This window comes from Lygodium microphyllum, chromosome 26, assembly GCF_053477565.2.
Source record: "Lygodium microphyllum isolate KBCC chromosome 26, Lygodium_microphyllum_v1.1.10, whole genome shotgun sequence".
In the NCBI taxonomy this organism is placed as follows: Eukaryota; Viridiplantae; Streptophyta; class Polypodiopsida; order Schizaeales; family Lygodiaceae; genus Lygodium; species Lygodium microphyllum.
Genome location: NC_141160.1, coordinates 42,276,098 through 42,303,601, shown reverse-complemented (window position 1 = coordinate 42,303,601; position 27,504 = coordinate 42,276,098). Strand labels below are relative to the sequence as shown.

General features: G+C 41.7%; 1 protein-coding gene across 5 annotated transcripts in view; it reads right to left on the bottom strand.

The window, feature by feature from the left end:
* Positions 1-255: 255 nt before the first annotated feature.
* LOC148013193 (anthranilate synthase alpha subunit 1, chloroplastic-like) overlaps positions 256-27,504 on the bottom strand; it is a 176,112-nt gene continuing 148,863 nt past the window's right edge. Inside the window, exons 11-13 of one of the 5 annotated variants that reach the window (XM_087667642.1) lie at positions 1,931-2,011; positions 1,754-1,840; positions 256-1,565 (exon numbers count right to left, since the gene is read on the bottom strand). In XM_087667642.1, coding sequence (XP_087523768.1) covers positions 1,218-1,565; positions 1,754-1,840; positions 1,931-2,011 — 516 coding nt within the window. In that variant the 3' untranslated portion in view covers positions 256-1,217. Of the gene's footprint in view, positions 1,566-1,753; positions 1,841-1,903; positions 2,012-27,504 lie in introns of all 5 variants that reach the window. The other 4 variants (XM_087667643.1, XM_087667644.1, XM_087667645.1 and 1 more) reach the window with 4 other exon arrangements.

The window sequence follows — 27,504 nt, the reverse complement described above, 5'->3', positions numbered from 1 at the left end:
AGGTGGATTGATAATACCTAACATTCAATAATGTTTCTAACTTGGACTTATCCAAGATGCTTAAAAGTTTACCCTCAACTCTCCATGTATGTAGATTTTTTGATTTATTGCATTGCTTGCATATCTATTCACGAAAGAGAAATAAGCAAACCTCCCACATGTACACAAAAGCACAAACACACATTTCTGTGTGGAATGACAAGATTACAGTGCGCCAATGTGCAAACAAGGTGATGATCAATGTAAATAGTATAATATCAAATGCTCAATGTGAATAGCATAATATCAGAAAGATAAGAAAGAGAGTATTGACCCTAATCAATATCATGAAGTCTATAGTGATACAAAGGATCACTGCAAAAAACTCCTATAAATGTAAAAACTTTAATGGAGTCAACACCAAAGGCATAGTTGAGAATCTAATCCAAGAAAGGAATGAAAAGAACTCAAAATAGAAGGCAAGATCTCGAGAGCATCTAGAACTTGTTTTTGCATTAGTGGAAAGGAGAACGATCCACTGCATGCACACACATGCATGCAAAAGGACCTCCTTTCATCTCAGAGATTTGATCCCTCAGTAGTGTCTATAGTTTCCATGCCCATAATAATGAGACAGAGTTTCCGCTACATTAAATAATGGAAGTGGCACCAGCAACTTGGATGAACATCAAGCCGCATGACTGTAAATTGATAGGAGTGTGGCACTCGCTCTAGAATGATGGCCAAGACTTGCAATAAGTAGCCGTGCAAGGCACTCTCCCTTTCCTGCTATGTGGGACAGAAGCTGCATCTACTAAACAAGGAAGATTTGAACCTGGGTGAAAGCTGAGCCCATAGTTCTTACAGTTGTATTTATATCGGTTGCAGGTTATTCTTTGGTGTTTGCTCCATAAACTTAGCTTCCATGATATGACTTAGCGTTCCATATCCTGTCAACTAACTCTCATTAACTACAGAACTCTTGGTACCAATGTGGCCCTTCCCTTCATAGACATTATACATTGGAAGATTATATTTCTGTGATTTGACCAGCATTGCATGAGATCTCCATTTGCCTAGTACTCTGCAGAGCCTTGGTTGAGGCTATGGAAGGAAATTTCACTGTTCAGGACCACCTGCTTGATTAAGAACAGAATCCAAATACTAAATCTCCACATTTCCAGTTCCTGCTTTGTTGCAACATGAAGTCCATCATTCAAGTCGAATGCACCTTGCTTTCAGAGTACAAAGGCATTTTCTGCAAGATCAATTGCCCGACCAAGGGCAGCTGCTTTATTGACACACTCATTGTACTCATCCTCCGGGTTACTGTCAGCCACCACCCCTGCACCTGCTTGCAGATGCACGACCCATTCTCGCCGGTTGTTTTGCACTCCATACGAGTACATTGTATCAAAATGAGAAGTTGGAATAACCATTGTTCTCAGAGCTAAAGCAACGTCCAAATCACCAGTAAAAGAGATGCCCCCAATACCACCACTGTAAGGACCACGCCGTGTCTTTTCAAGTTTATCTATGAGCTCCATTGCCCTAACCTGACACTCAAAGAAATAGAACACACAAAACTGTATGCCATGAGACAGAGACTTCTTAATTGTTTAGTCAAACAGATTGTTAGCTAAAATATGGTGAAATGAATAAGTACACAAAGCAACAGCCGACTTCCTTGTATAAACAAAGAAATCATCAATGACATATGAGCAACTGATAGGCAACTTAATAGGATGATCTGGAACTTAACAAATGTACATACCTTAGGTGCCCCACTGACCGTCCCCACAGGCAAAGCTGCACGAAGCACATCCCAGCATGTGAGCCCATCTTGTATCTCTCCTATTACCTATACCAATACCAATGATAATGAGGTGCTAAACCTATCAAAACGCATATTGCATGAATATACCTTAGGAAAGACAAGTTAGCAGCTTACAGTAGAACTGATGTGCATAACATGAGAGTACCGCTCTATTTCCATAAGTTTTTCAACTTTAACTGAACCAGCCTTTGCCACCTGACCAATCAAATGTATATGAAGTTTAGTCCTAATACCTGTGCAGTGGTAGAACATTAGGCACCCTAATCTAGACGTTTGATCCACGACTCAACATGCATGGCATATTGAAGAAAATATTCATAATAGTAATGCTGCACTCAAACCAAGAAGAGGCGAAGTATCTACAATTCCAATTTAAAAATCAGCAACAGACAATCAATGCTATGGGGCCGTAATGCATGCAAGTCGCTTTCACAGTCAGTAGCTAATCTGTATAGAAACAGTCGACTCATAATCACACAAACTAGCACATAAGGTAAAAAGTGGAAGCAATCTGGTTGAATGTAGCCCGCTTTGGACACTTGGCATGTACCAAGGACCCACAAGTAGCATACAAGTGCACGGTTTGGGAACATTAGCTAGACAGAAGTTGCAGGCATCCCTCTTGAGATCCCCAGACCAAGAAAACTTGGAGGCTCTTGCTGATTTCACATCAGTGTAAGTCAAACCAGATGTTTTCATCCTGTAAGAGAGAGAGAGAGAGAGAGAGAGAGAGCTAAAAAAGGAAAGAAGAAAAGTATATGAACGTCAGGCCAAAAGGCCCATCAGACCTGAGCATACAACTACAGCGATGTCTCAGGAAAGAGTACAATCAAAGGATGTCTAACAAGTTGAGGAAATGTAAAGATCTATGGCTATGGTAAAAGCTAAGTACTGAACAAAATAAATCGAACAAACTCAAGATGATGTGGTCACCATTCTCATCTTGGGGTATCCCTCATACGATGCAGCAGCAGCTGCTCTAGCAGAGGGGGGCCAAAGTATCTTGCTGGGTGTTCCTATAGTGGGCAACGATGGCTCAAACCTCCCTTGACATAGGGATGCAGCTCACTCAAGGGTGATCCTTTGGTGAAGATGAACTCCTTGCAACCAAGGAGTTGGTCGTCAGTGGGGAAGGAGCCCTGGCAATCACCAGTGTAAAGAATCTGTGAGCACCCTCTGTCTAGGTGGGTCTAGATGTACTGCTCTCTTGTCTCTCAAGAGGGTTTCATTGTGACATCGGAGCTCGAGCAAGAACAATCTTAGGCACCTCTAGTCCTCGTATTTCATGACTTTTGTGTAATGGCCCAAAACCCTCTCGAGAGAGCCAGTGGTATCTCCCTTTGATTTCATAGTACACACTGCACTGACATAAAATGCTCCTCTGACTCTCCTCTATCCCTCATAACCCACAGATATGTCTTTTGGCATGATATCCTCATATCCCCTTGTCTTCCTCAGCTGATGTGATGAAGTACGAACCTGTCCAATAGTGCATCAAAGACAGAGAGGCGTGTCATGCATGTTGGGTGTGCGACTAATCCGTCCTAACAGAGGTGCAAGATGTGTGACTAACCATGTAGCCTCCTCATGAGCTTGGCTTGTGGAAATACGTCGAAGGCTTTGCAAAAGTCTATGATTTTGATAACATGGTAACCATGAAAACTGTTTCAACATGAGTGAAATGCAAAAAGACATTTCACTGATGAATTGTTTCAGTATGCAATATCCTGTTTCTTCATTTAGCACCAAGAGAAAAAAACTATAAAGTTGCTGAATATATACATTCTAGATAAGTTAATTTGCCATTTCATGTAGCACGTACCTAGATCCCAGGGCGAAACACAACATTTCAGGGGGAAAACGTTTTGCAGTTATCTACAGTAATATATCCTCCTCCCATGTGCACGTCCCTCCTCTACGACCCCGTATTGGGTATTGTCCCCTTCTGAAACGAGCTTGCTCTGTAGCTCTGTTCATGTGTCTCTGCACAACTGCTCAGCTCGTGCTAAAAGGATGAAGCCATAGATCTTGGCTACATAGTGACTGATCATTATGGTTTGATAGTTGCTAGAGAATTTGGGGTCTCTACTCTGTGATCTTTCTAGTTATAGAGAAATCCCTAACATAGAGTCCTATTAAACACATGCATCAAGAGTGGGGCCAATGTATCATAGGCATGAGAGAAGTGTTCAATTACCAATCCATCATGGTGATAAGCTCTCCCTGCCTGCGATCATTCAATGGCATATGTGACCCTTTTGAGTGTGAAAAGAGTGCTACTCGTCAAACTCCATGACACTCAGAACTTTTTCCATCTTCAACAATCAAAGTTCCCTTCATTCACCACAATTGATAAACCCAATGGATCTATCTATGACTAGTCTATGTAAGAAGATGCACACACTTATTATCTACACCATAACTTATATACAAATTGGGTCCTCGAGTATTGGACAACAGTTCTAGCTTGCTAGGAGTTTGAGCCAACTCCCAATCCAACATATATCCGATGCACAAAAATAAGAGACTAGCACTCCCCTTAGGAAGTGACTACACATGCGATTTTCATTGAATGTATAGAATTTCATGGAAAATCTTAATCCATCACCTCTACTTTACCAATAATCTCCACCTTCTACATCTGAGAATCCAGTTCCTATACCTACCTAAGTTCCACACAAAAAGGAGAGTGCAATATCACCGGGTGTGGGAATTGTGGATGTCCCAATACATCATAAAAGCTCTAGCATAGTCATGCCATGCCTCAGGTGATGTGATCAGGTTGGGTAGTCCTCTCTCCTAGAACATCTTCCAAGCTCTCTTGCTATTTTCTTCCAACAATGACTCATAAATTTCTACCCAAGTCTAGCCAAATAGTCAATAATACTTCTTGCACACTAGGTGTTGGAGAAGGGTTATTGCATGTCTGTGTGCAAATTCTCAATGAGACCTTCTGATCTAATATGCTTCATGTATCTTAAGACTCCTCATACAAACTATTCCAAGGAACAATACCACACAAGGATCTGCACTATGAGATCTTATTGTGTGAGAATGCACGTGTTGCAAAAGTATGCAGCATATTTACCAGATCATTTTGCTAGAAGATAGGCATAGGAACCCACCATAAGCAAGGGTGTATAAGGGCAGATGGGTGTGAATAGCTTGAAGGACAAGGGAAACCCTAACCCTAGCCAAGCAAAGGCTATATAAACAGCCTATGGGTCACTATCAAAGTGTGAGAGAGTGTACCCAAGTTGTACTTGTAAGCAACTAAGTAAACAAGATTTTGTTCTTGTACTTTGAGCTATCTTCTCCCTCTTGTGCACACATTCCAATGCTTGCCTCTCTGATATTTTCACATGGTATCAGAGCTATCTCTTATCTACTCAGCTTCCCACAGCTCTATCTTAGTTAAGTGCACAAGAAGAACTCCATTTTTCATCCTATCTTCTTCACCTCCATAGCCTATTTTGGACCCCCTCACCTTGGTGGACTTGCTGCATGCATAGGAGGGCATTTCAGCTCTTGCTATCTTCTAGAAACCTTCTCTCCACCTCACAGCGCAGTTGCGTGGTATGTCAGAGCTCGACATTGGGCAGCCAGGAGCACGGCATTGCGGGTTTTCTTAAAACGGCACAGTTTTGAATAGTCTGGCAGTTCATACGGCGGCACGGCCTGCAATAGGCGCAACAATGGCGGCAACCATGGGGCTTTGATAGCCCCCGAAGTGGGCTATCTCCAACCAAGAGGGTTTCCTGAAACTCTTCTTCTGCTGCTCCCACAAAGTCAAACCCTAACTGTGAGTTTCATGGCAGCCATAGCCACAAGCTTGAAAGCTTGACCTTCTTGTTTTTTTCATCTTTTGCTATCACTAACAGTGATTTTAATCACTGAGTTATCTCTTCCAGAGTCAGTTACTAATCTGGGAACTCCAATTCAGAGGTTCTTTCACTTGGTAGGGCATCACCAAGCTCATCAAGACCGACATCTACCATCTCTAGTAGCATAAACTAGAGATGAGTGCTTGTAAGCACTAAAGCACATTGCTCAATCATTTTGTTGCTGGTATTTACTCAATCTAAGTTTTTCATCAAAGAATTAAAACCATTAAGCGCTCTACTTCATTTTGTAAGGCTATGTATACAACTACAAACACATAGACCATCCTATCCTAAACTTGTGTTGCTTGCTGCATATCATGTGTGGTTTCTTTCAAATATCTTAGTCAATGAAATCAAAGAGATGAGTATCATTGTACTCTCCTCGGAGTCATCAGCAAGAAGCGTTGAAATCATAGACTGTCCTTGTCCAACAAAAGGTTCATCTACTAAACCATACCACAAGGAGGAGCCAGAAGTCAGTCTAGGTTCACATCATTGAAGCCTAAAAAGACCATTAAACTTTGGAAGAAGATTGCATATAAAAAAGGACCACCAAAGTCATATTTTGAAGTACTACATATGTATGATTTTTAGCCTTTCTCTTGATTGCAATTTTGAATATCAATTGTTTGTAAGGGTGTTCTTGATTTGCTTCTGCATTCATTGGCAAAGTTTGTAAGGGACTAGACACTACCCTTGTCTTGGCAAGTGGTAAGACCTTCCCAATGGCCACAACATATACTGATGTCCGCCCTCAAATTCATAAATTTGATGGCAAAGATTTCTACCCATGGCAGGTACTTATCAAGTACAAGATGATGGAGAGAGGATATTAGCCTCTCATTCAAGGCATTAGAGCTGTAAACTTTGCAAATTTGGTTGATGTAGAGGATGACCAACGTGCCCAAGCAATCATCATGTTGCACTTAGATGAGTCATTGATTCATCATATTAATCAACTAAATACTCCTAAAGAAAAATGGGATGAGCTTGAAAAGCTCTATGGAGCCACTAGTAAAAATACTAAAATCTTCCTTAAAATTGAATTCTTTAGCTTGGAATATAAATTAGGACAAGACTTGGGAAAATTCATTTCTCACATGAAGGTCTCATGGCTCAACTTGCCTTAGTACAAGCTTCAATCCATGAAGAGGATGGCATTGCTATTCTCCTAAAGCTGTGAAAAAGGTGTTTCCTACCCTTGTAACCACTCTTACCAACATTCCAAATCCTACCTTGGCAATTACCATCCAATCGTGTTTGGATGAAGAAAAGAGGAACCACAAAATAGGCAGCACCAGTCAGGCATCTTTAACTTTCCGTGATCAAGTTTTGGTACATATAGTTCTTACTAAATGTTCTTTTCGTAGGAAAAAAGAGTATATTGTAAACAATTGTTGGAAGAAGTATCCCAAAAAAATGAAATGTAACAAATGCAAGAGGACAGGGCATATCACTAGTAAATGCCGCAACAATCTTAAAGTGCCCAAAGAATCAGTGGCCAACTATGTCTCCAATCCATTTGATGATCGACTTTTTTGAGCCTCTAAACCATCTACCTATAAACACTCTTGTAGCCTGATCTATAAAAGTATCCCATTTGTTTGAGGGGGGGACATCTTACATGCTTTGTAATCCAATGCCACCCTGGCATTGAGGGGGGGTGTTAAAAGATAGGCATAGAAACCCACCATAAGCAAGGATGTATGAGGGCAGATGGGTGTGAATAGCCTAAAAGACAGAGGAAACCCTAACCCTAGCCAAGCATAGCTATATAAACAACCTATGGGTCACTATCAAAGTGTGAGAGAGTGTACCCAAGTTGCACTTGTAAGCAACTTAGTAAATAAGATTTTGTTCTTGTACTTTAAGCTCTGTTCTCCTTCTTGTGCACACATTCCAATGCTTGCCTTTGATATTTTCACACATTTTAAGCTCTCATAAAGAGTTATAGAGATCCATGGACCATGTTTCATAATCTCTCATATAATACACCACTATATATATATCTCTGCATCTCATATAAAGTGGTATCTTGGATATTTGGGATTCTGGGGGTAGGGTGGGTATGATCCATCTCTCATGTATCCACATGCCACAAAGAATGAGAACCATGCATGGCCTACTCCTATTCCAATTAGTCTACCAAAGATGGTCAAGTTTTGTAAATAAAGGCCAGTGATCAAATCAAGTAATCTGCTTTGCTACTACCCTATTTTTTGTCCCAACATGTGAATACATCCAACCCGCCAATGAGACAAACTATTATATATGACAAGTCCATGAGCAGTGTCCAAAGCAAGGAAATGTTTCCCATACTCTTATCACTTCACCATTGCTCAAGGCTGACTTCTCCATCCCAATGTCCTTAGCTCACAACTCATAATAAGTGGGTTTTTCTATATCATAGAAAGTTGTTTATTCACTACGTTTGCTTGCATTGAAGTAATAGACAACTACCATACTGGCAAACCTCATGATATTCTCATATAATCACATGTATGGTGAATCTTTTTATGACGCATATCTAAAGTACAGCAATGAGAAATAAAATATCGTAACATACACATCTTTAGGCCTACCTATACTCATGCTGATCCACATAGAGTATACATTTGCATCTCTATACACCACATGATTCATGTTTTCTGTAGATCCTCCTTGCAACATTGCCACATCCCCAAATCCTCCACTTCCATCAGACATGCATAGTTGAGAGCAATATACTAATTCCTTTCTATGACCGAGCACTTTAGCAGCACAATACCAAGTCTCTACGCAATGATATGCCTTAGTGTACATTGCGACGTCTCTTCCTTTGAATGTGTCCTCAAAGCAACTTGCATCTAACTATAGAGATCCATTATAGTCTATTATCTTCACGGTCTCATAGGCTAGACACTATCATGGGGACGTGAAATTTTGAGATGCTTTAATCTTGCCAATAACATTTGATTAAGTTATTAATCAAATGTATAAGATTTTCTAGCACATGTGTTGCACATGGCAATTATTTCATGGTAACAGGCCAAGAACACCGATGATGCAATGGGTATCAAAGACAAAAGTTGTACTAAGTTATGTCTAACAAGTACTAGGTGGTACCGGATGTCAGGTCTAGGCCTAGACCAATTTATTGGCCACTAACATTAGTCGTGACATTATACACTAGGTATTAATTAATTAATTAATGCCAATGTAAGAATCAATGACTACTTAAGCATACTTGGAAGATAAATTGACCTAGCCAATTTAATAATTGGTTGATGAAGTTAATTTTTTGTGCGCTAGAATAATTATTAAATTAATTTTCAGAACTAATATTCTAAAAATTAATTTAATAAGCTGAATAATGCTGAAAAATGGGATTAGAAGGCTGCTATTTGGCAAAACTTACCCACGCAAGTGGGAAAAAAGTTTTTTGGGGCTAGTGGAAGTCTATTCCAACCATTGTGAGAGAGGAAACTGTCAGAGAGCAAGGAGAGATTACTGATGTGATTTGCAGCCACTAGGGATTAATCCTACAACATGTGACAGCAGTTTGGAGCTCTCCAAGAGCATATGACAGCAGCCCAAGGTTCTTCTGGTATAGATGAAAAACTATAAGAGGGGGTAGCAGTTTTTTTAGTGGTCCTAAGCGTAGGTGACAGCTTCCATGGTTGTTTGAGCTAGGCAGCAATAATTTTTCAGCATTTCTCGCGATGAAACTTGAAAATTTCTCTCTACAGTATTCTCCCTCGTAGCCCAACTATCTCTCAAGTTATCTCATCATTTTCTAGCAGTTTGAGTCATCAGAGGAAGAGATTTCAGTCAATCTCTGCTGTAAACCCTAATTTACAGCAAAAATTAGGGTTTTGATAGCCACCTCGGGATGCATGCTTAGAATTGAGGACCTAAGACTTGAATTCGAGCTGCTGAAATTGAGAAATTTCAAGGAGATCCAAGAGGCTAGCTAGTCAATATCAGATTTGGGGCTGAATTTGTCTTTCAAGGAGCAAGGTGAAAGCCGATCCCCAAGCAAACCAAGAGGCAAACTAGTTTGGAGACTTGCTGGTTAGTTTTGATAGCAAGAGGCACTTGGATTAGCGAAGCAGGTCAAAGGATCTTACTTGTACTTCATCCATTTGCAATAAAAGTTAAAGAAATATAGTAAGGGGCGCCAATTTTGGGGCCAACAGGCTCTCCAATGTCCAAGATTGTATGGTAAAGTATGCATTTCAGTTCCATGAATTTGTTAGTTGCTGTAATTAGTGCTTAATCAAGTTATTTACCACCCTATCTGAGGAGGAAGGCTAGTTACAGACAAGGTCATATGCAAACAAATTAGTGCTTAATCAAGTTATTTACCACCCTATTTGAGGAGGAAGGCTAGTTACAGATAGGGTCTTGTGCGAACACATGTTTAGTATCGATCACCTTCCCATCTCTCTACATTGCTCATTCTCCCCCCTATTGTGCCTCAAGCACTCATGGTATGTGCTCTTTTCTATATGCCATATGTGCAAACGTCAAATCTTCATCAATGTAAATTTTCTCCCCTTTAGGGGTTTTTCTTCTCTCTTTTCGAAGTCTGAAAATTTCAAGATGAAAGCAAGACTTTAGTATCACCTTTACCCACTCTCCATGCATGTATAATAGAAATCTCAAGTGCTTCCATTGTTGTAGCAAATGCTTTGGCATCCCACCAACGGGTTTCTTTTTTCTTCTAGCCCATGACTTACATTTGCAAAACTATAGCCTTATTTTGGCTTCCTCCTCCAAAGTTGCATTCATCACCTCTATCATGCTTGCCACCTCATTCTTTTTGACACTACATAAATCCACTTAGCATTCTCTTCTACTTCCATTTGTCCTTTTTGTTGCTTCAATAAAGAATTTCATTTCATTTTCAACATGCATCTTTAGTTGCTTGCTTTCATTTTGCAAGTGTGATAGATGCATTTTGTTCTTTGTTTTGTTTCTCAAGACGTTCAAGTTTCTCCTGAACTGTATCTTAATTTCCTCAATTAGTTTGTCCTTCTCTACAAGTTCATCCAAATCTTTTTGCGATTTTTCTTTTAGTTTGGCATGCCATTTGATATCTGCTGGTTCCATTTCAGCTCATACTCGCACCTATATTTCATTTTTAGCATCATGTACATCTCAATCCCATTGTTCTTCCATCACTAGCATAATCTCATGCATAATCTCTTCTCCTATCAGGTGCATTTCAGTTTGTACCATTTTGTGTATCTCTTAAAACATTGCTTCATTTGTCAATTTGGGCACTTTATTGCGCTTCTGGATTTTGGGGGAGTAGCCCAATCTAGAGACTTCCATGCATCTTGGGGTCTTTGATCGATATTTGAAATGATGCATTTGCTGCTATATTGGATGTGGTTGTGTCCCTTATAATTTATTATAATCAGTATGGAAGTACTCTCTGTTTCATTGTCATGCATCTCTGAACTTTTATCACAGTGGTTGTTTTGTTTATTTTTGTTTATTCTTCAATGCTCCAACCACAGTTCACTCACTGCCTTACTGCATCAAATGTCATTCTGACAGTAACCACGCTAAGTGTTCACTGATGGCTTCACTGTCCACATTTGCCTTAAACCATTCACTATTGCATTGAAGCAGTGTTCACGACTGCAATCACTGTTATGACAGCTTTCGATCTGACTGTATAAAAGTGCATTCTCTATTGCAGCAGAATTTACTCTGACTGTTCACAATTGCATTTGTTGCATTCAAGCAGTATTCAGGACTGCAATCACTGTTACGACAGTTTTTTCTCTGACTGCATAAAACTGCATTCTCTATTACAGCAGCATTTACACTGAGTGTTACAATTGCATTCATTGCTAGCTACATTATTACAGCGGATTCATTTGCTGTTATACTGTTATAGCAGATTTCACTTAGTATGTCTGGCTACATTCCAGGTCTGCTCCATGTTTATGACCATGTCCCAGCATTTGACATTGCCAGTTCAAAAGCCTAAGCAATCATGACAGCATCCACACCTGAGCCACAACCATGTGCCACAACAGCATCACCACCACGGCGGCGCCATCCATGTCCAAGAGCATTCATCCCACGTCAGGAGAGAGAGAGAGAGAGAGAGAGAGAGAGAGAGAGAGTATATTAATGTCTCTAAAAGGCCAATGTGGCCTATGAGACCAAAGCAGTACATACAATGATGGTGTGTTTCTCATCTGGAACGAGAAAAAAGATGAAAAACATGCCTATAAGACTGAAAAGGAAATGAAATAGTGTCCTATAAAAGGGAAACATGTCAGTGATCTGAAAGTGAGAGTAGAGAAAGGAAAACTCTCCATCAATGATATGTCTGTTCTCTAGGGAGGTGTATCTCTGCATGGCTGAGGCGTCTCGGCATCTGTCTCCTGTGGCTCTCAATGATGGCTTTAATTTGTCTGTGGTGTGGATGTCTAGGCCTTCGTCCGGGTGGACGTGGGCGCCTAGACCGGCTAAGTGCCACTGCTCTATCCAAAGGGACACCTACAGAAGATGAGGTCCAATGATGATGTACTCCTGTAGGCTGTGTGGCAATAGTAGAGGTATCTGCCATACTCTGTCGTGTATCAGTGAAAAAGTCAGTGACTGCTCTCTGTCTATGTGAGCTGAGCTGTGGGGGCCTCCTACTCCGTAGAATTGTTGCTCTGCGCCTCTGGAGCTCCAAGAGGAAAAATCCCTAGCATCTCTGATCCTCAAACTGCATGATCCGTCTCAGGGGTCCAAAACCCTCTCGAAACAGACAGTGGTATCTACCTCGTATGTCATAATATACAGTGCATCGGCAGATGTAGTGTTCCTCTGTCTCTGGCTCTCTGTCGCATAGTGGGCATATGCGTTCTTCTGTCTGTATACCCTCCTATCTGCCTGTCTCAATCCTCAGGTGGTGGGATGAGGTGCGGATCTGACCAATAACTGTGCGTAGTCCATGAGGTAGCTGTGTGTCCATGTAATTGGGTCGGGTGATGAAACCATCCTCAGATACCTGGAGGAAGTGGGTCAGGTAGTGTGCCATCCTCGTGCCATGGGGCGAGGGGGGTCGGATCCAGGTCTTCTCCGTATCTAACTTCAGTATGTCTGCTCTGATCACATGGTTTAGCTCTGATCGGCTTAGGTCAAGTGTAGGACAATCCAGGCTATAGTCAAAGGGCGGTAGTCTGTCAATCTGCAGACCATGTAGACGCATCCATGTACTCATCTGAGCATACCAACAGTGTCTGTCAACGTCTGCTGCTAGTTGTCTAGAAGAGGCCAGGGCTAGCCGTGGGTATCTATCTTAGGGGAGCTCCCATAGTCTATGTATGAAAGTCACTGCCTGAACCAAGGCCTCAGCCACCATGGGTGATGCCCCCAACTCAGCTCTGATAATCTCATGTGGGGTCAAGCTCTTCGCTCGTATCATACGTGAGATCATCATGACCAATGGTCTTTCCATATGCTCCCATCCATCATAGTATTCCTTCTCTGGTCCATCCTGGTCTCCCAAAGGCTGTCTCCTCGTGTGAAACAGACTCGGACCCCAAATAGCTGCCCCGTATAGGAGTGTGGGTGTAACCAAGGTGTCAAAAAGCCACAGTTTGGTGCGCGGCTCATGAAATTGTATGTGAGCACATTGCCTCTCCAATGCACCTAAGGCTACATATGCTTTTGCCAAACGAACCTCTGATGTCTCTCTCCAAGAGAACTGTGGTTCCTTCAATGTGACCCCCAAATAAACATACTGCCTAACCATCTCCACTGGCTCTCCGTCAAAAGTAAACTGGTGCTCAGCTCTTGTCACCCAAGCAGTTGAAGTGTTAAATACCATAGCTTTAGTGTTCCCAAGGTTCACCTTAAGATCTCTATCTCTGCAAAAAGCTGATAATGCATCCAAGTGTCTATTTAGTCCCTTAGGTGAGTCAGATATAAGTACAATATCATCGGCATAAAGCAGTAATGGTATCAGCACTCCAGCTAGGCTGGCTCCGGCCCCACCCGTCCTATCCACATATTCTGAAATTTCATCTATATACAGCCCAAAAAGTGTCGGTGAAAGTGGACAGCCTTGTTTCACCCCAATGGTGCTATTGACTGTATCTGAGATGCCCTCAGGTGTTCGTACCCTGCCTGTCACTGTCTCATACAGGGCATAGATACTCCACTGTATCTCTACGGGCACATCAATGTTTTGCATTCTTTTCATGAGTCTAGCACGTGGCACTGTGTCAAAGGCCTTGCGAAAGTCCACAAAACAGCAATAGATCTTTTTCTTGAATGCCTTGCCTTCTTCAATGATTGCCCTCAACGTAAAGATATGGTCTAGAGTTGTATATCCCCTCTTGAAGCCAGCCTGACCTTTTGACCTCAGGCCATGCATCTCGGCCCATTCACTCAACGCTTGTTCCACGATAGAGCCATATATCTTGGCCAGCATGTGTCCAATCATGATAGTTCGGTAGTTACTAGGTAGCGCGGGGTCTCCACTCTCAAAGAGCGGCACAATAATATGGTCTGACCAACAGGTTGGAAATCCCTCACAAACTGCCCTATTAAAGATGTGAGCCAGCGTTGGTGCCAGAATATCACAGGTTCGGCGGGAATGGAGGCAAGAAGCCGGCCAGGGGGGGGGTCGTATATCGCCAACTGGGGCTGCCTACCTGCATCACGAAGAACAAACCCTGGCCGCCCCAAGTATACATGAGGTGACCACGGAGCTCCTGACGAGCCTTGGACTCGCCCTGTACCTGATCCCATTGGCCCCGGAGGGAGTGGATGATTGAGATCCAGAGCTCTGCTAAGGTTGCATGTGTTCAAAGTCTCTCTCCGCTGAAAGCCACATGACACTGCGCCTTCCATATATGCCATCCAGTAAGACTCCCTATGATCTCCCATACCTCCGAGTGGTCTGTTGTGGACTCCAATACTTGGCGGATGGGTAGAGCCTCCAAACCGACCACTACGCACAACCCTGCCTCGATCATGAATATCGTGTCTTGCATCCCGGCCTCATACAAACGGTGACGGCCCTGGCTGACTGCCTACCAACAGAAAGCTCCCCATGAGATACACCCAAGGCTGGATGCTATACGGTGAAGGATGCGGCATGCTCCACTCCACACAAGCTGTGCCTCCTCACATGACCAAAGGCAGTGCTTTGGGGTTTCCAAAGGCTGCTGTGTGTAGCGCTTACAACCTCCCTCCTTCTGCATCTAGGCAAGCCAACTTCCCACCGCCAAGCCTCCATGTGCCACCAGCCATAAAAAGTACGTCACCCTCCTTGGCCTCTAGCTATCCCATAGGCGGCGCCAGAAGGTCCGTCGCTCGGAAGGGCTCCGTGATGCTGTGCTCCGCCCGGTGCCTGTTGCATAATGGCGCCCACTCCATATCCTCCTACATCAGTACATGTCTACCAATCCTGGCAGTGTACTCTAGAAACCTCGATGGCTTCTTGGTGACCATAGAGGCCGGCCATAGCCACTCTCCTGGATCCCACTCCAGCTCATCAAGTGGTCTGTCCTCCCAGATCCAAAGGCACCACTCCCTGAGCTCCTTCTAGAAAACATAGGGGTCCAATCGCCATGTCTTCCCCTGAAGGCCCACCACCCAAACAGACAGACAAGTTTAATAGGATTGACCACAAAAATATTTGCAGCTAGACAAGTTTAATGGGATGGCTAGGTTGGGGTTGAAGACAGTCAGTGATGGTGTTATTCCTGGGCAGCCCCGTCTTTATTCCTTTAGGCGTATTCGTCAGTACTTTAGGGTGCCTCATGGATACAGGGACATTTGGTCGTCTATACAGGACAGTCTTCAGAGGTTCTTTCCTTCCCCTATGTTACATCCATTGGATCCTTGGCGTGACTAGATGTTTGTGCTTGTTGATGATTTTGAGAAAATGTCAACTAATCAAATATATCATCAGATGGTGGAATCCAAGAGATGGGTCACACGGAAAGTGAATAAGTTATGGCATCTTAGGGACAGCAGAAAGAAGTTGTGGGAAATATTATCCAGCTTTGGAAGTCTAAGGTCCCGTATCAAGGAAAAGTGTTCATGTGGAGGCTGCTCATTGGGGGTCTTCCAACGGGAGAAGTGCTCCGTGCCCAAAAGATCTCTGTAGGGCGTTGTGTTTTCTACACTACATGTGATGAGATATTGCTTCACCTCTTTATCTCTTGCCATGTTGTGCAACAAATCTGGAATTTCATTTCTCGTGTGTGGTCCTCACTGACTCAGCACCGTCTATCAGTTCGTTTGTGGATTATGGGAAATATGTCCTCTATGCCCTCTTTGAGTTCAGATTGTTCTTGCCTATTCCATTTCCTTAGATAGACAGCCCTATGGCATATATGGCGTACTCGCAATGCCTTTAATTTTTTATTCGGCATGCGTGGGCATGTGGCCCGTGTGTGTGGAATAGTGTTATGGCAAATCTCTTCTATGATGTTAATGGGCTTGGTTCTTCCGAATATTGCTGCTCCCTAGCTAGCGATTATTTGCTCTACTCCAGTTGTTCCTTCTGTTTGATCTATTAGTACTGTTCATGTAATAGGTTGTTTTGAGAGCCTACAGGCCTCATGTAAATATTAGTTACAAAGAGAGTGAGAGAGACAAAGTATGCTAACCTGATGGTCTGATGTAATAGAAAGTAAGAGATACAGAGAGAATGTTGAACTGATGGTCTGATGTAAATATTCACTACCTAATTCAATTATCTTCACAAAAAGAGAGCGAGAGAGAGAGAGAGAGAGAGAGAGAGAGAGAGTGGGTGTGTGTGTGTGTGTGTATGTGTTAATACAATTACCTTTTACACACACACACACACACACACACACACACACACACACACACACACACAGAGTGTGTGTGTGTGTGTGTGTGTGTGTGCGTGTGTGTGTTTATGCCTCTTTGTCATGAGGACGTGAAATTTTGGCCAAGAACCCTGAGATGTCAATCAGTGTCAAAGGCAAAAGTTGAAGTAACTTATATTAGTAAGGTACTAGGTGGTAACTAGTAACAGATTTTTACCAAGGTAATTCTATTGGCCATTAATGTCAGTGGCAACATTAGGAACTATGCATTAATAAATTAATTAATGACGGTTCAAGGGCTAATAAATGCTCAAGTCTGCTTGGATGATAAATTGCCCTAGTCAATTTAACTTTTCGCTGTAAAATTATTTTCCAAAGCAAGAATTAATCATTCAATTAATCTTTTAAAAATTTAATTGGGCTGTAAATTACCGAAAAATGCATTTGAAAGGCTTCCACTTGGCAAATCTTACCCATGCAAGTGGGGGAAATGCTATTAGAGGTTGGTGGAGCCTCATTCGAGTCAAGTGGTGGAGGTTGGGAGAGGAGGAGAGAGAGCTATTGCTGCTATTTTCTAGCCATTGGTGATAGGGCCAGCCATTGGAGGCTGTCAAAGAGCTGCCCCAACCAATCATAAGGCCATTGGAGGCAAGTGACAACCCCTATAGGCTGTCTACAACCAAGTGATAGCGCCACAACATTCAATTTCAGCCAATTTTGGCAATGGAACTAAAAAATTTCTCTCTCCAACTTCCTCTCTATTCTCTTAGCCAATTCAGAGTTTCCCTTGAGTTATCTCAGCCTCCCAAGAGGGTGTAATTGAAGAATTTCTATTGCTAAACACTAATTTACAGTAGGAATTAGGATTTGACAACCACCCTAGGAAGAGTGCTCAAAATCGAGGCCTAATACTTGAAATTCAGCAACTGAAATTTGGGGATTTTAGAGAATTCTAAGGGGCCAACCGGCTAACATTATATTTGGGATCCCCAAGTAAACCACAAGCCAATTTGGTTTGAAGGCTTACTCCTTGATATGGACAGCAAGATATATTGAAGATTGAAGGAGTTCCATCTCGATCTCAATGTACTTCAACCTTTAGTAATATAAGTTAAAGAAATACCACAAGGGGCACCAGTTTTGAGGCCAACCAGATGTCCAATGTCCAAGATTGAGTAGTTACATTTGCACTTTCAATTTATGTGAATTTTATTGCTTGTTGTAACTAGTGTTAAATCAGGTCACTACCACCATCCGAGAACGAAGGCTGGTTGCACGTGCGCGCACGCGTGCACACACATACACACACACACAGAGGATTACTCTTATGGTAGATCTCTTCTATGGTTTCGGCACACTTGGTCCTCCATGATGTGGCTGCTTCTTGGCTACATATAGTTCGCTCCACTCTCATTGTGCCATCTACTTTATATTTGTGTATTGCATTTTGGTGGTCTTTTGGCTTCATTTTTAATGTGTTTTGGTAGCCTTTGGCTTCACTTGTGATTGCTGGGATTAGGCTGGCCAAAAGGCCTAATGTAAATACTTTTATTAACTTTAGAAAATCAACATAAATCTCTCTAGGAGCAGCTCAAGCCTTCTCACATTTGTACATCATTTCTTTGATAGATTGCATCAAAAACATGAAAAAGAAATATTATGCGTATAATTTCTTAGCTAGACTGCACATGATTCTCAACATGTCCATGAACTATTAGTCATGTCCTTTGGCGTGAGAAGAGATTGTTTTAGGCCGCTACTCTAAATGTTGTTATTTATATGGGGAATCTAAATACTCCCCTCACTATCATGTATCAACTAGTCTTGAAGACTACTATTATATCTTCTTACTGGAATCTAGCCTTCATTTGTTTGCTACAAAGAGCAAGTATCATTGAATTTAGAGCGTTGGATACCAATATTTCTAATGGGTTAATTGTAAAAACTCATTATGTCACCAAAATGAGAAATGAACTTAATGATTTAATTAAACTTAATGAATATTTTAAATTAAAATTAACTTTAATCATTGTATCCCTACCTCTTGGCATGGTGCCCATTACATTGGATGTGAAGGATTTGACATTAAGCACATAGTTAACAAGTGTATAGACTATGTGGTAGAAGGGCAAGGCAAAAGTAACAAGGTGTAGTGTGAAACTTTCAATTGAAAGTTTGTACATTAGAATTAAGTTACATTGAAAGTTTTGGCCAATAAGCAGCTCACTTAGAGCACTTGAGTTATAAAGCAAACATTGAGCTTAAGTTTGGTCCAATGAGCAGCTAATTTATGATTAATGACTAAGTCATTTATTATCCCTTAAAGCAAGATTTGATTAAGGAGCTGTTGATTACTGATTTGGAAAGCTTTTCTTGGCTACTTAAGGCTCCTTCTCTTTCATTTTGCAATAGCCCAAGTTTAGAGACAAACATTCTTCTATTCTTTGCTACAAAAATTGCAAGTTTCAACTAAGAAATATGAGATGATAGCATGTATGGAGTGCGGATAGTAACCAATCTTCTCCTCTTGGCATGGGGAATCCATTTGGGCAACTTGGGCAACTTGGTAACTCCATTTACAACAAGATATGCTACTATCTTTGAACTAGATATCAAAAAAACAAGTTATTAAAACACTATAGGCTGAGATTCTTTCTTCTCCTCTAAGATCTCAAGCCTAGTGCCCTTTTTGAATAACTCTATCACAAAGAAAGCGATATTTTCACAGTTTCATCACAAATGATATCTTTGTTTGTGAGAGTGACAGTGTGGGATTGCATGGGAACTATGCAAAACAATTATCTAAGCAAATGTGCCACAAATAAAATGGTTGTAAGCTAAAGTGTTCATTTGCATTTTTGAACACTCTACAATTGGTTGAAGGCAAACATTGAAGGTGACAAGGTCATTGTGTACCCATGGATCAGTTGTGTCACAAGAAATCCCCAAAATACAGCCATTTGTAGGCAATTTTGAGCATACATCGGAAGTCTAAATAAATACCAAAAGAGGCACCAAGCTTTGGGGCCAACAAGTGTCATATGTGGTGTAGGAGTACTCTAGCTCTAATTGTGTGTGGATTTTTCTTGCTGAATTTACTTTTAAGTTGAATTGAGTGTCTACTAAAATGTGGCCTATTATCCTTTGGGCTTTCAAAGGCCAGTTTCAGGTTACTACAGTTTTGGAAAATAAGTTATTTTAGTATTGATTTACTCATGATAATATAGCTTTAGTTAAGGGTCCCAATATTATGCATAATATCCTTGATGTGCAATTGGGATTCATCATGCACAATCATCTAGACAGGAAGTGGTCATGGTCGACCCAAAATAGAGAAAGCTGATGATTATGCCAATTGATGTTTCTTACAAAAACTAATGTTTGCTTTGCCTTTTGGCCCTTATATGATCAATGCCATAAGCACACATCAAGAGGATGGTGTTGCAAGAAATGTGCTTATTGGGTAGGTGTTTAAAGATACTCTTTCTTGATGTTTGGGGCAAGGTTTCCCTCATAGCCCTTTATTGTTTTCTTTAACGACTCAGCTAATGTTGAGTCTAATGAATACGCTTGGTTGTGTTATAGATCTAACCCTTTCTACAATGCGAAGATGATTTCCTTTCTTTTAAAAACTAACGGCTGTTGTGGGTTTTGGCCCTCTTGTGACTAGGGTCATAAAAACTAATATTTAGGGTGGGCCCTAGTGTTGTATGAATTGTGCTTAATGGATGGGTGTTTGGAAATTTCTCTTTCTTGTTGTTTGGGTCAAGGTTGTCTTCTAAACCCTTTATCATTTGCTTTAGTGGCTCGTTCCATGTGGAGTCTATTGGATGAGCTTAGATATATTTTAGTCTCACCCTTTGTAGTGGTGGGAAGATGATTGCATAGTTGTCACATATGAAATGTACCATATGGCACGGTATGATAAAATACAGTACTAAATGGTACCTTAAGATTTTATAAGGTACGGTACAATATTAGTATGGAAAAAAAAGTAACTTGATTATTTTGGACTAAAGATAAGGGAATAGACGTTTCAAGTCTAAATAGCAATGCTATTAGAGTATATAAGATGAATACTTGAGGGTAACATGCCAAAACATGATGCCGCATATACAATATGTACTATTGCTAGCTACAACTTACAACTACATAGATGGGAGTGAATACATCATACATGAATGATCATACAAATAAGAGAAGTGTGGGCTTGAGAGAGAGGGAAAGGCTTGGGATAGAGAGAAATAAGAAAGAAAGGAGAAAAAAAAAGAAAAAAGAAAAAAAGAAAGTTGTAGGCTTGAAGGAAAGTGGCCAAAAGGTGTCTATTTTTTTGGTACTAAATTGTACGAATACGTACCATACGGATCAGTTTGTACTACGTACGGAGACACTCCTAGATGATTGGCCAATCATCAACTCTTTACTATTTGTTTGAAATAAGAAAAATTACATGGGAAGAGAGATGGCTGATTAGCCTTGTTTGCATTGACACCAAGATTGCATTTTAACATACATGGTATGGTTCTTCCTACAGGGATGACTACTAGACATCTAGTTTATCCAATGGCAGATTTGCCACCTAGGAATATGTTGGACTAGTGTCTAGTTATATACACGTTATATTTGTATACTTGAAATCTCAAGGATAGCTGTTGCACATTCATCTCAAAGTGGCCCAAAGTGTGATGCCTTTTATGCTTTCCTTATTCTTACCAATTTTACATTGGACTCGTCAATATTGACTAATTAGTGCAGCCTATTCATTTATGCTATGGAAGAAACACAGAAACCATTCCAGTCAATGGGTGTCTACTCCAAGGCGTATGAGTGGGGCTACTCTTTCAAATGTCCAAAAACACATGGTGGCTTTTCAATTACCTCTACTGTAGGACACATTCAGAGAACCACCCTTGATGTGAAAGCCATTATAGAGGAGGTAAGGATTTCTCATGGCAGTATGCATGCCTCTTGCTAGCATGTTCTAAATTCTACTCAAAGAAATCAATGTCCTAAATCAAATTTTGGCAAAACTATACCTTTTACTTGTTGGCATCTAATTCCATAGTCCAGCAAAACTGCCAATTCTTTTGAAGAGATGGTGTTGGCTATTTCTAGATTTGCTATTGTGGCCTAATAAATCCTTGTCTAAAAAGAAACTAACTAATATGGTAAGGTTAGATCTAAACAAAGTTGGAGATTATCCTATTTTCCCTTACTAAACTTTATTCACTTCATTAGTACTTTGTTATACCCAGAATTCACAAGCTGAAGTGGTCTAAGATGGAGGAGAAAATTGAGTAGCATATTTTGCTTTCACTCAACAACATGGTGCCATGCCGTTACACAAACAGAGTGTGAAAAACCTTGGAGTGCATCCTAATCCGGCTTTCTTATTGATCTAGAGAGTCAATGCCATATTAGTCATTAGTGTCAATGTCCATAGTATGGATGGTTAAAAAATATGAGATTTTTGGACAAATTTTAGTCTATTTTTAATATTTTGGATATTACTTCTTGTAAATATCCTAAAAAAGGTGTAGAAAACTTCTAAAATAGGGTGACATGCAAAAAGCAAGTTGCTTTTCACCCAATTTGGGAGATCTCATGCAAAAAGAAGGGCTTCTGAATTCGCGCGGTGCACGATCGCAGTTTACAGGCAACAAACAACACTCTAAATTGGAAAGAAGAAGAAAGAGCAATCCGAGAGAATTCTAACCGAGCCTCTTAGAGTTTTATCCCCCTTTTAGAGCCAACGAAACTATCAGATTTGCGATCTGAGCACTCTAAATTGGGAAAAAGAAGAAAGAGCGATCCGGGACAATTTTGACCGGCCGTCCTAGGGTTTTACACCCCTTTCGGAGCTAACGGAACCATCGGATTTGCAGTCTGAGCAACAGAGAAGAAGCTAATGTTTAGTGCACGTTTTTTGTCTACTAGGGAGCTTCAGTAGATTTAATGCTTAGAGATTGCTTCCGAGTAGTCCCAGATAAGGATTTTGTTTACCGTCTCAGGTTCTATCAATACATAGTGCTTTGATTCATTGAGCTTTGTCTTTATCTTTTGTCCCTCTTGTCTATTATTTTTCTTCTCTTCTATCTCCTATTCTCTACTTCCTTCTCTCTGATCCCTGGTGGATATGACCTTTTGACTAAAATCCCTTCGACATTGGTGAACCTAACGTGAAAGGTGGTCGGAAGGAAAGACAAGATGGGAGAACCTTCAAGCACAATTTCTAGTGATGTTTTGTAACAATTAGTGCAGAATATGAACATGCTTATACAGATACAACAACAACAACAACAAGTGATGCAGCCTTCTACTTAAACAGAAACTGTTGTGATAAATGCTCTACAAGCAGTAGAGCGTGAGATGAAGTTCTTTAATGGCAGGAATGTATCTGCATATTTGCATGCCTATGCTCAAAAAGATGGAGTTCTTTGGGGGGATGGCTCAACTTGTATGGAGCCAATATTTTGTACAAGTCATTATACATGAATTAAAAGCCCGAGTTACTAAATTGTACATGCAGGATGTTGACTGGGTAGCTTTTAAGAAGACATTAAAGGAAGAATTTAACATTGAAGATACCAATTTGATTACCCGCAATACTTTCTAGGAGTGGGTTTTGCAATCCAATAAAGGGCTTATAGCAATAAAGTTATTAAGAGAATTTGAAAGTTTGTTTGAGCAATTAGATCTTGCAGAACAACAAGCTCTTGCAAGTCAAAAAATTGAATTATTTCTACAAACAATAGATCCTAAGCTTCAAGAGAAGCTTGATAATTTGTTAGAGGATCTGACTATAGAGACAGAGCTTAAAACAGAGTGAAGGCATGTCAAGAAAGCTATTCTACACTGGTGAAAAAGCATAGAAGAAAAGAAGAATTGTATATATCTAGCTTGCCCATTGTTACTGGCAAAATAGTTTATGTATCCAGTAAGCCACCCACTTCTGTGGCTAACCCTATGGCTACACCTGCTATTCCCACTATTAGGGAAGATGTATTAGATAAATTTATTAAAGGCATGTGAGATCTTCAGTTGAAGGTTGCAAAATTGGATAAGAAAGGACAAGAGGAAAGGGGACAAGTAATAGCCCCTAAGCCAGGGAAAAGATGTGTGTGATGTGATAGTTTACAGCATGAAAGGAAGGATTGTGCTGCTTATTAGGAGGCCTTGGCACGACAACTCATCTTTTGAAAAGATGGCAAGATCCATGCACAAGAAACAGGACTGCCTCTTGCTTTGAATTTTGGAAAGGGAGGTATGTAAAAGTCGTTGCATAGTTACCTCCGTACGATGTACGGTATTGTTCGTACCGTACGATCCGTATGGTACCGTACAATACGTATCCGTATGTTATTTTGGGCCCATTTGGACCACCTCACCTGCGCGTCCTACGTCCCGTGTTCCTTGCGCTTCCACCTTTACTCTTACACGTTCCGCCTGCCTATGTGGCACTTTTTGGGGGGATGGGAATCCTTGGATACCTCATCCCACACCCTTTTCCAGCCATGCACTGTCCCCCCAGCCCTCTTTGGATTCCTTCCAATTGGCAGCCCTCTCTTTGACCATTGAACCCTCTTTGATTGTTTGAACTTTGACCCTTCTCTCATCTACAAAAGGTGCTCCTTTCCTCCATGCTTCCACACCAATTCAATAAGCACTTACCATTCTCATATTCCTCTCTTGGATCTTGAATGGACTTTGTGATTTGTCATTCTCGAATCTCATCTCCCATCCCCTCTTTCCCACACCCTATCGAAGCATTTGCCATTCTCGAATCTCATCTCCCATCCCCTCTATCGTGCACCCTATCAAGGTATTTGCCATTGTCATCTCCCATCCCCTCTCTCTCACTCTTGCTCTTTCAACTTTACCCCAACCCTCGGGCCTCTCAAGTCTCCCTCCCTTTCAACTTTCAAGACTCAAGTTTCAAGAGTCAAGACTCAAGCATCTCTCTCTCTTTCTCTCTCTCTCTCTCTCTCTCTCTCTCTCTCTCTCTCTCTCTCTCTCTCATCGGCACCATGACTCGTGAGAAGCACGAGGCCTTCCATTTGCACGTGATCCATGTGGAGAGGGACACAAAGAAGTCCAACTCCCACCATTGGACATGCAAGTATTGTGGGAAGCGCTATACAAGTGGTGCAACTTGACTTCTCAAATATCTTTCCAAGACAAGGGGGCAAGTTGCTCCATGCAAGGAGATCCCTCAAAACATTGCAGAGGAGATTCTCACTAAGATGAGAGGGGGATCCACAAGAGGAGGAGGAAATGGCTTATCGGCACCGACTCCTATGCCTTCTAACGAGGAAGCATCCAATGTGGGCATATCTTCAACCGATGCAAGAGAGGCCTCTACCATTGGTGGTGGGGGCTCCACAACCACATCCGGCTCCGCCGATAAAAGACAAAGAGTGGAGGCTCATGCGGTGCCAGAGAGAATCGTATCTCTCTCATATGTGTGGATCGATTGCCTTCCTTAGAGAAAGGCAACGACTTGTGGACATTGAAATTGCACGCATGTTTATTGAGTGCAATCTTGTATTCAATGTCCCAAAGCAAGAGCAATGAAAGAATATGGTAAAAGCCATTGCCAATGTGGGTCCGTGTGAAGGATGGACCAGTGTCACATACAACGGCATGAGAACGAGAAAGATTGATGAAGAGAAGGAGAGGATTGATACAGCCCTTGATTCTATTCGGGCCGCATGGATAAAATATGGTTGCTCCATTCTCACCGACAGATGGAGTGATCGTAAGAAACGGGGCATCATCAACATACTTGTCTCATGTCCACTCGGCACTTACTTTTTGCGGGCCATAGATACCGGCAAGAGGGGGAGGAAAACGACGGCCGCATTCATCTACCACCACATTCGACAAGCTATCATTGAGGTATACATTGCCTTTTATGTGTTTTACTTTCTTTCATTATGATAATTGATTTATGCATAACTATCTAGCTTCGTATTCTAATTTCTCTCTAGTATCTATCTCGATTCTCTCTTTCCCCTCGGGCTGCAAGGCCTGCAACCCCCATCTCTCTTCATTCTTGAATCTTGAAAGTTGAAACTTGAAACTTGAAAGGCTCAATTCTCTATTTCTCTCTCTAACTCCAAGTATTGTTAGTATACTTGTAATTTGTAAATTGCGGTTGTAGGTGGGACTCTCAAATGTGATGCAAGTTGTTACCGACAATGCATCGAATTGTTGGCACATGGACCATTTGCTTGAGGCCGAGTTTTCCACAATTGTGTGGACTCCATGTGCAAGTCATTGTTTAGACTTGCTCATGGAAAACATTGGGAAGCTTAAGTGGGTGAACAGGGTGGTCCACAAAGCTACATCAATTGTCATATTCTTCATGGTAAAGGTAAAGGCTTGCAATGTATCATGAGCATAGCACACTGGAGTTAAAAAAGCCTTCTTCAACTTGCTTTGCTTACATGTGGTTATTACTAGAGTGTTTTTATGAGGTGCAGTCCCCGCCTTGCGCGCCAAACAGTGGTGTCCACTCTATGGAATGAGTGGGATAAGCATGAGATAGAGGAGGCCAAAGCCATGCAACGCTTGTGCCTTAATGAGTAGTTTTGGCAAAAAGTCTATGCCGTTGTCATTGTCGTGACTCCCTTTTATAGGGTGTTACGTATGAGTGATTGCGAGGGGTCCACCATGGGCCTTCTCATTCACTTCTTTAGAGCGGTATTGGTGGAGGCATGTGCTTGTACAGTGATCACACAGACACAACGTGCACATGTTTCAGAGATAGCAAAGAGGAGATGGGCATGGATGCATAAGCCAATCCATGGTTTTGCCGCATTGGTACATCCGGCCTACAAGTCGCTGACAGTCATGGATGATAGAGAGTTCCGTTCAAACTAGCTTGCTTATTTGACTCATGTGATCCCTATGGATGACCACAATGCAGTGCTGCTGGAGAAGCTAGGATGCTATGCAGATCAGAGAGGGCATGTGGCTTTTCCTTCTTCCACTTGTTGGAGAAGAGAGTCACTTACAAAGCCTTTATTTTGGTGGCAAACTTTGGATACGCATTGGAGACCGTTCAGCCCTTAGCCATGAGGGTCCTTGCCTAGGATTGTGTTGGGCATTTTACTCATGCCTCACTTACGCCTATGCTCACATAGGAGTGTCGGTGTGATCAATACGACACTGGGGCACTTTTTACTCTCGGTAGAAGAGGTTTTTTACCCCAAACTTATGGTATTATTTCGTATGTGCTTATGACACACACTTACGGACACTTATCATATTCGGGTGTGAACATCCCCTACAACCCTAAGGTTTAAGGGTTGTACCTTGTACTTTGAGTTTACACTCTTTTAGAGTATTGCATTGGGTGTCGTGCTTCACTCTCACACTGTCTACTGTTTTCTATGCTGAGCTTCGATCTTGCCTTCTCTCAAATTTGGTATCAGAGTATTGGCTCTGTTTAGCTCAACTCAGGTTTTGCTCAGCTTAGCTTAGCCTCCGTGAGCTTCTTGCTCAGTCCAACTCTGCATTGGCTCTGTTCAATCTCTACGGCAGCTCCTGCCCTTACCCTGCTCGCCAAATCCACTATTGCTCGTCTCATGCAACTCCCCGCCCAACGCTACTGTCATGCCTGCCCTTTGGCCATCATACATGTGCCTCACCAGTGCCCCGCCACCAATCTTGCTGTGACACCCCCAGCCCTGTCAGCGCAACTCCTGTTTGCATCCTCCCGCCTGGACTTTGCCGCTCGTCAGCCACACTGCCTGCACCTGAGAACGGCCGCCCGTGAAACTGCCTCGCCACGTCAGTCGCAGCCTCTTGCACTAGCCCGTCATTCTTCAACCGCCCCATCAGCCCGTCTGAAGAACTGTCTATACCCGCCTGTTGTCAACAACAGCCCGTCCCAAGCACTGACTTTACTCGCCTGTGACGAATCTGCGCCAATCAACTCGTGATTTCTGTGGTAAACTTTTTTTTTAGATTTTTTAATTTTAGCATAAAT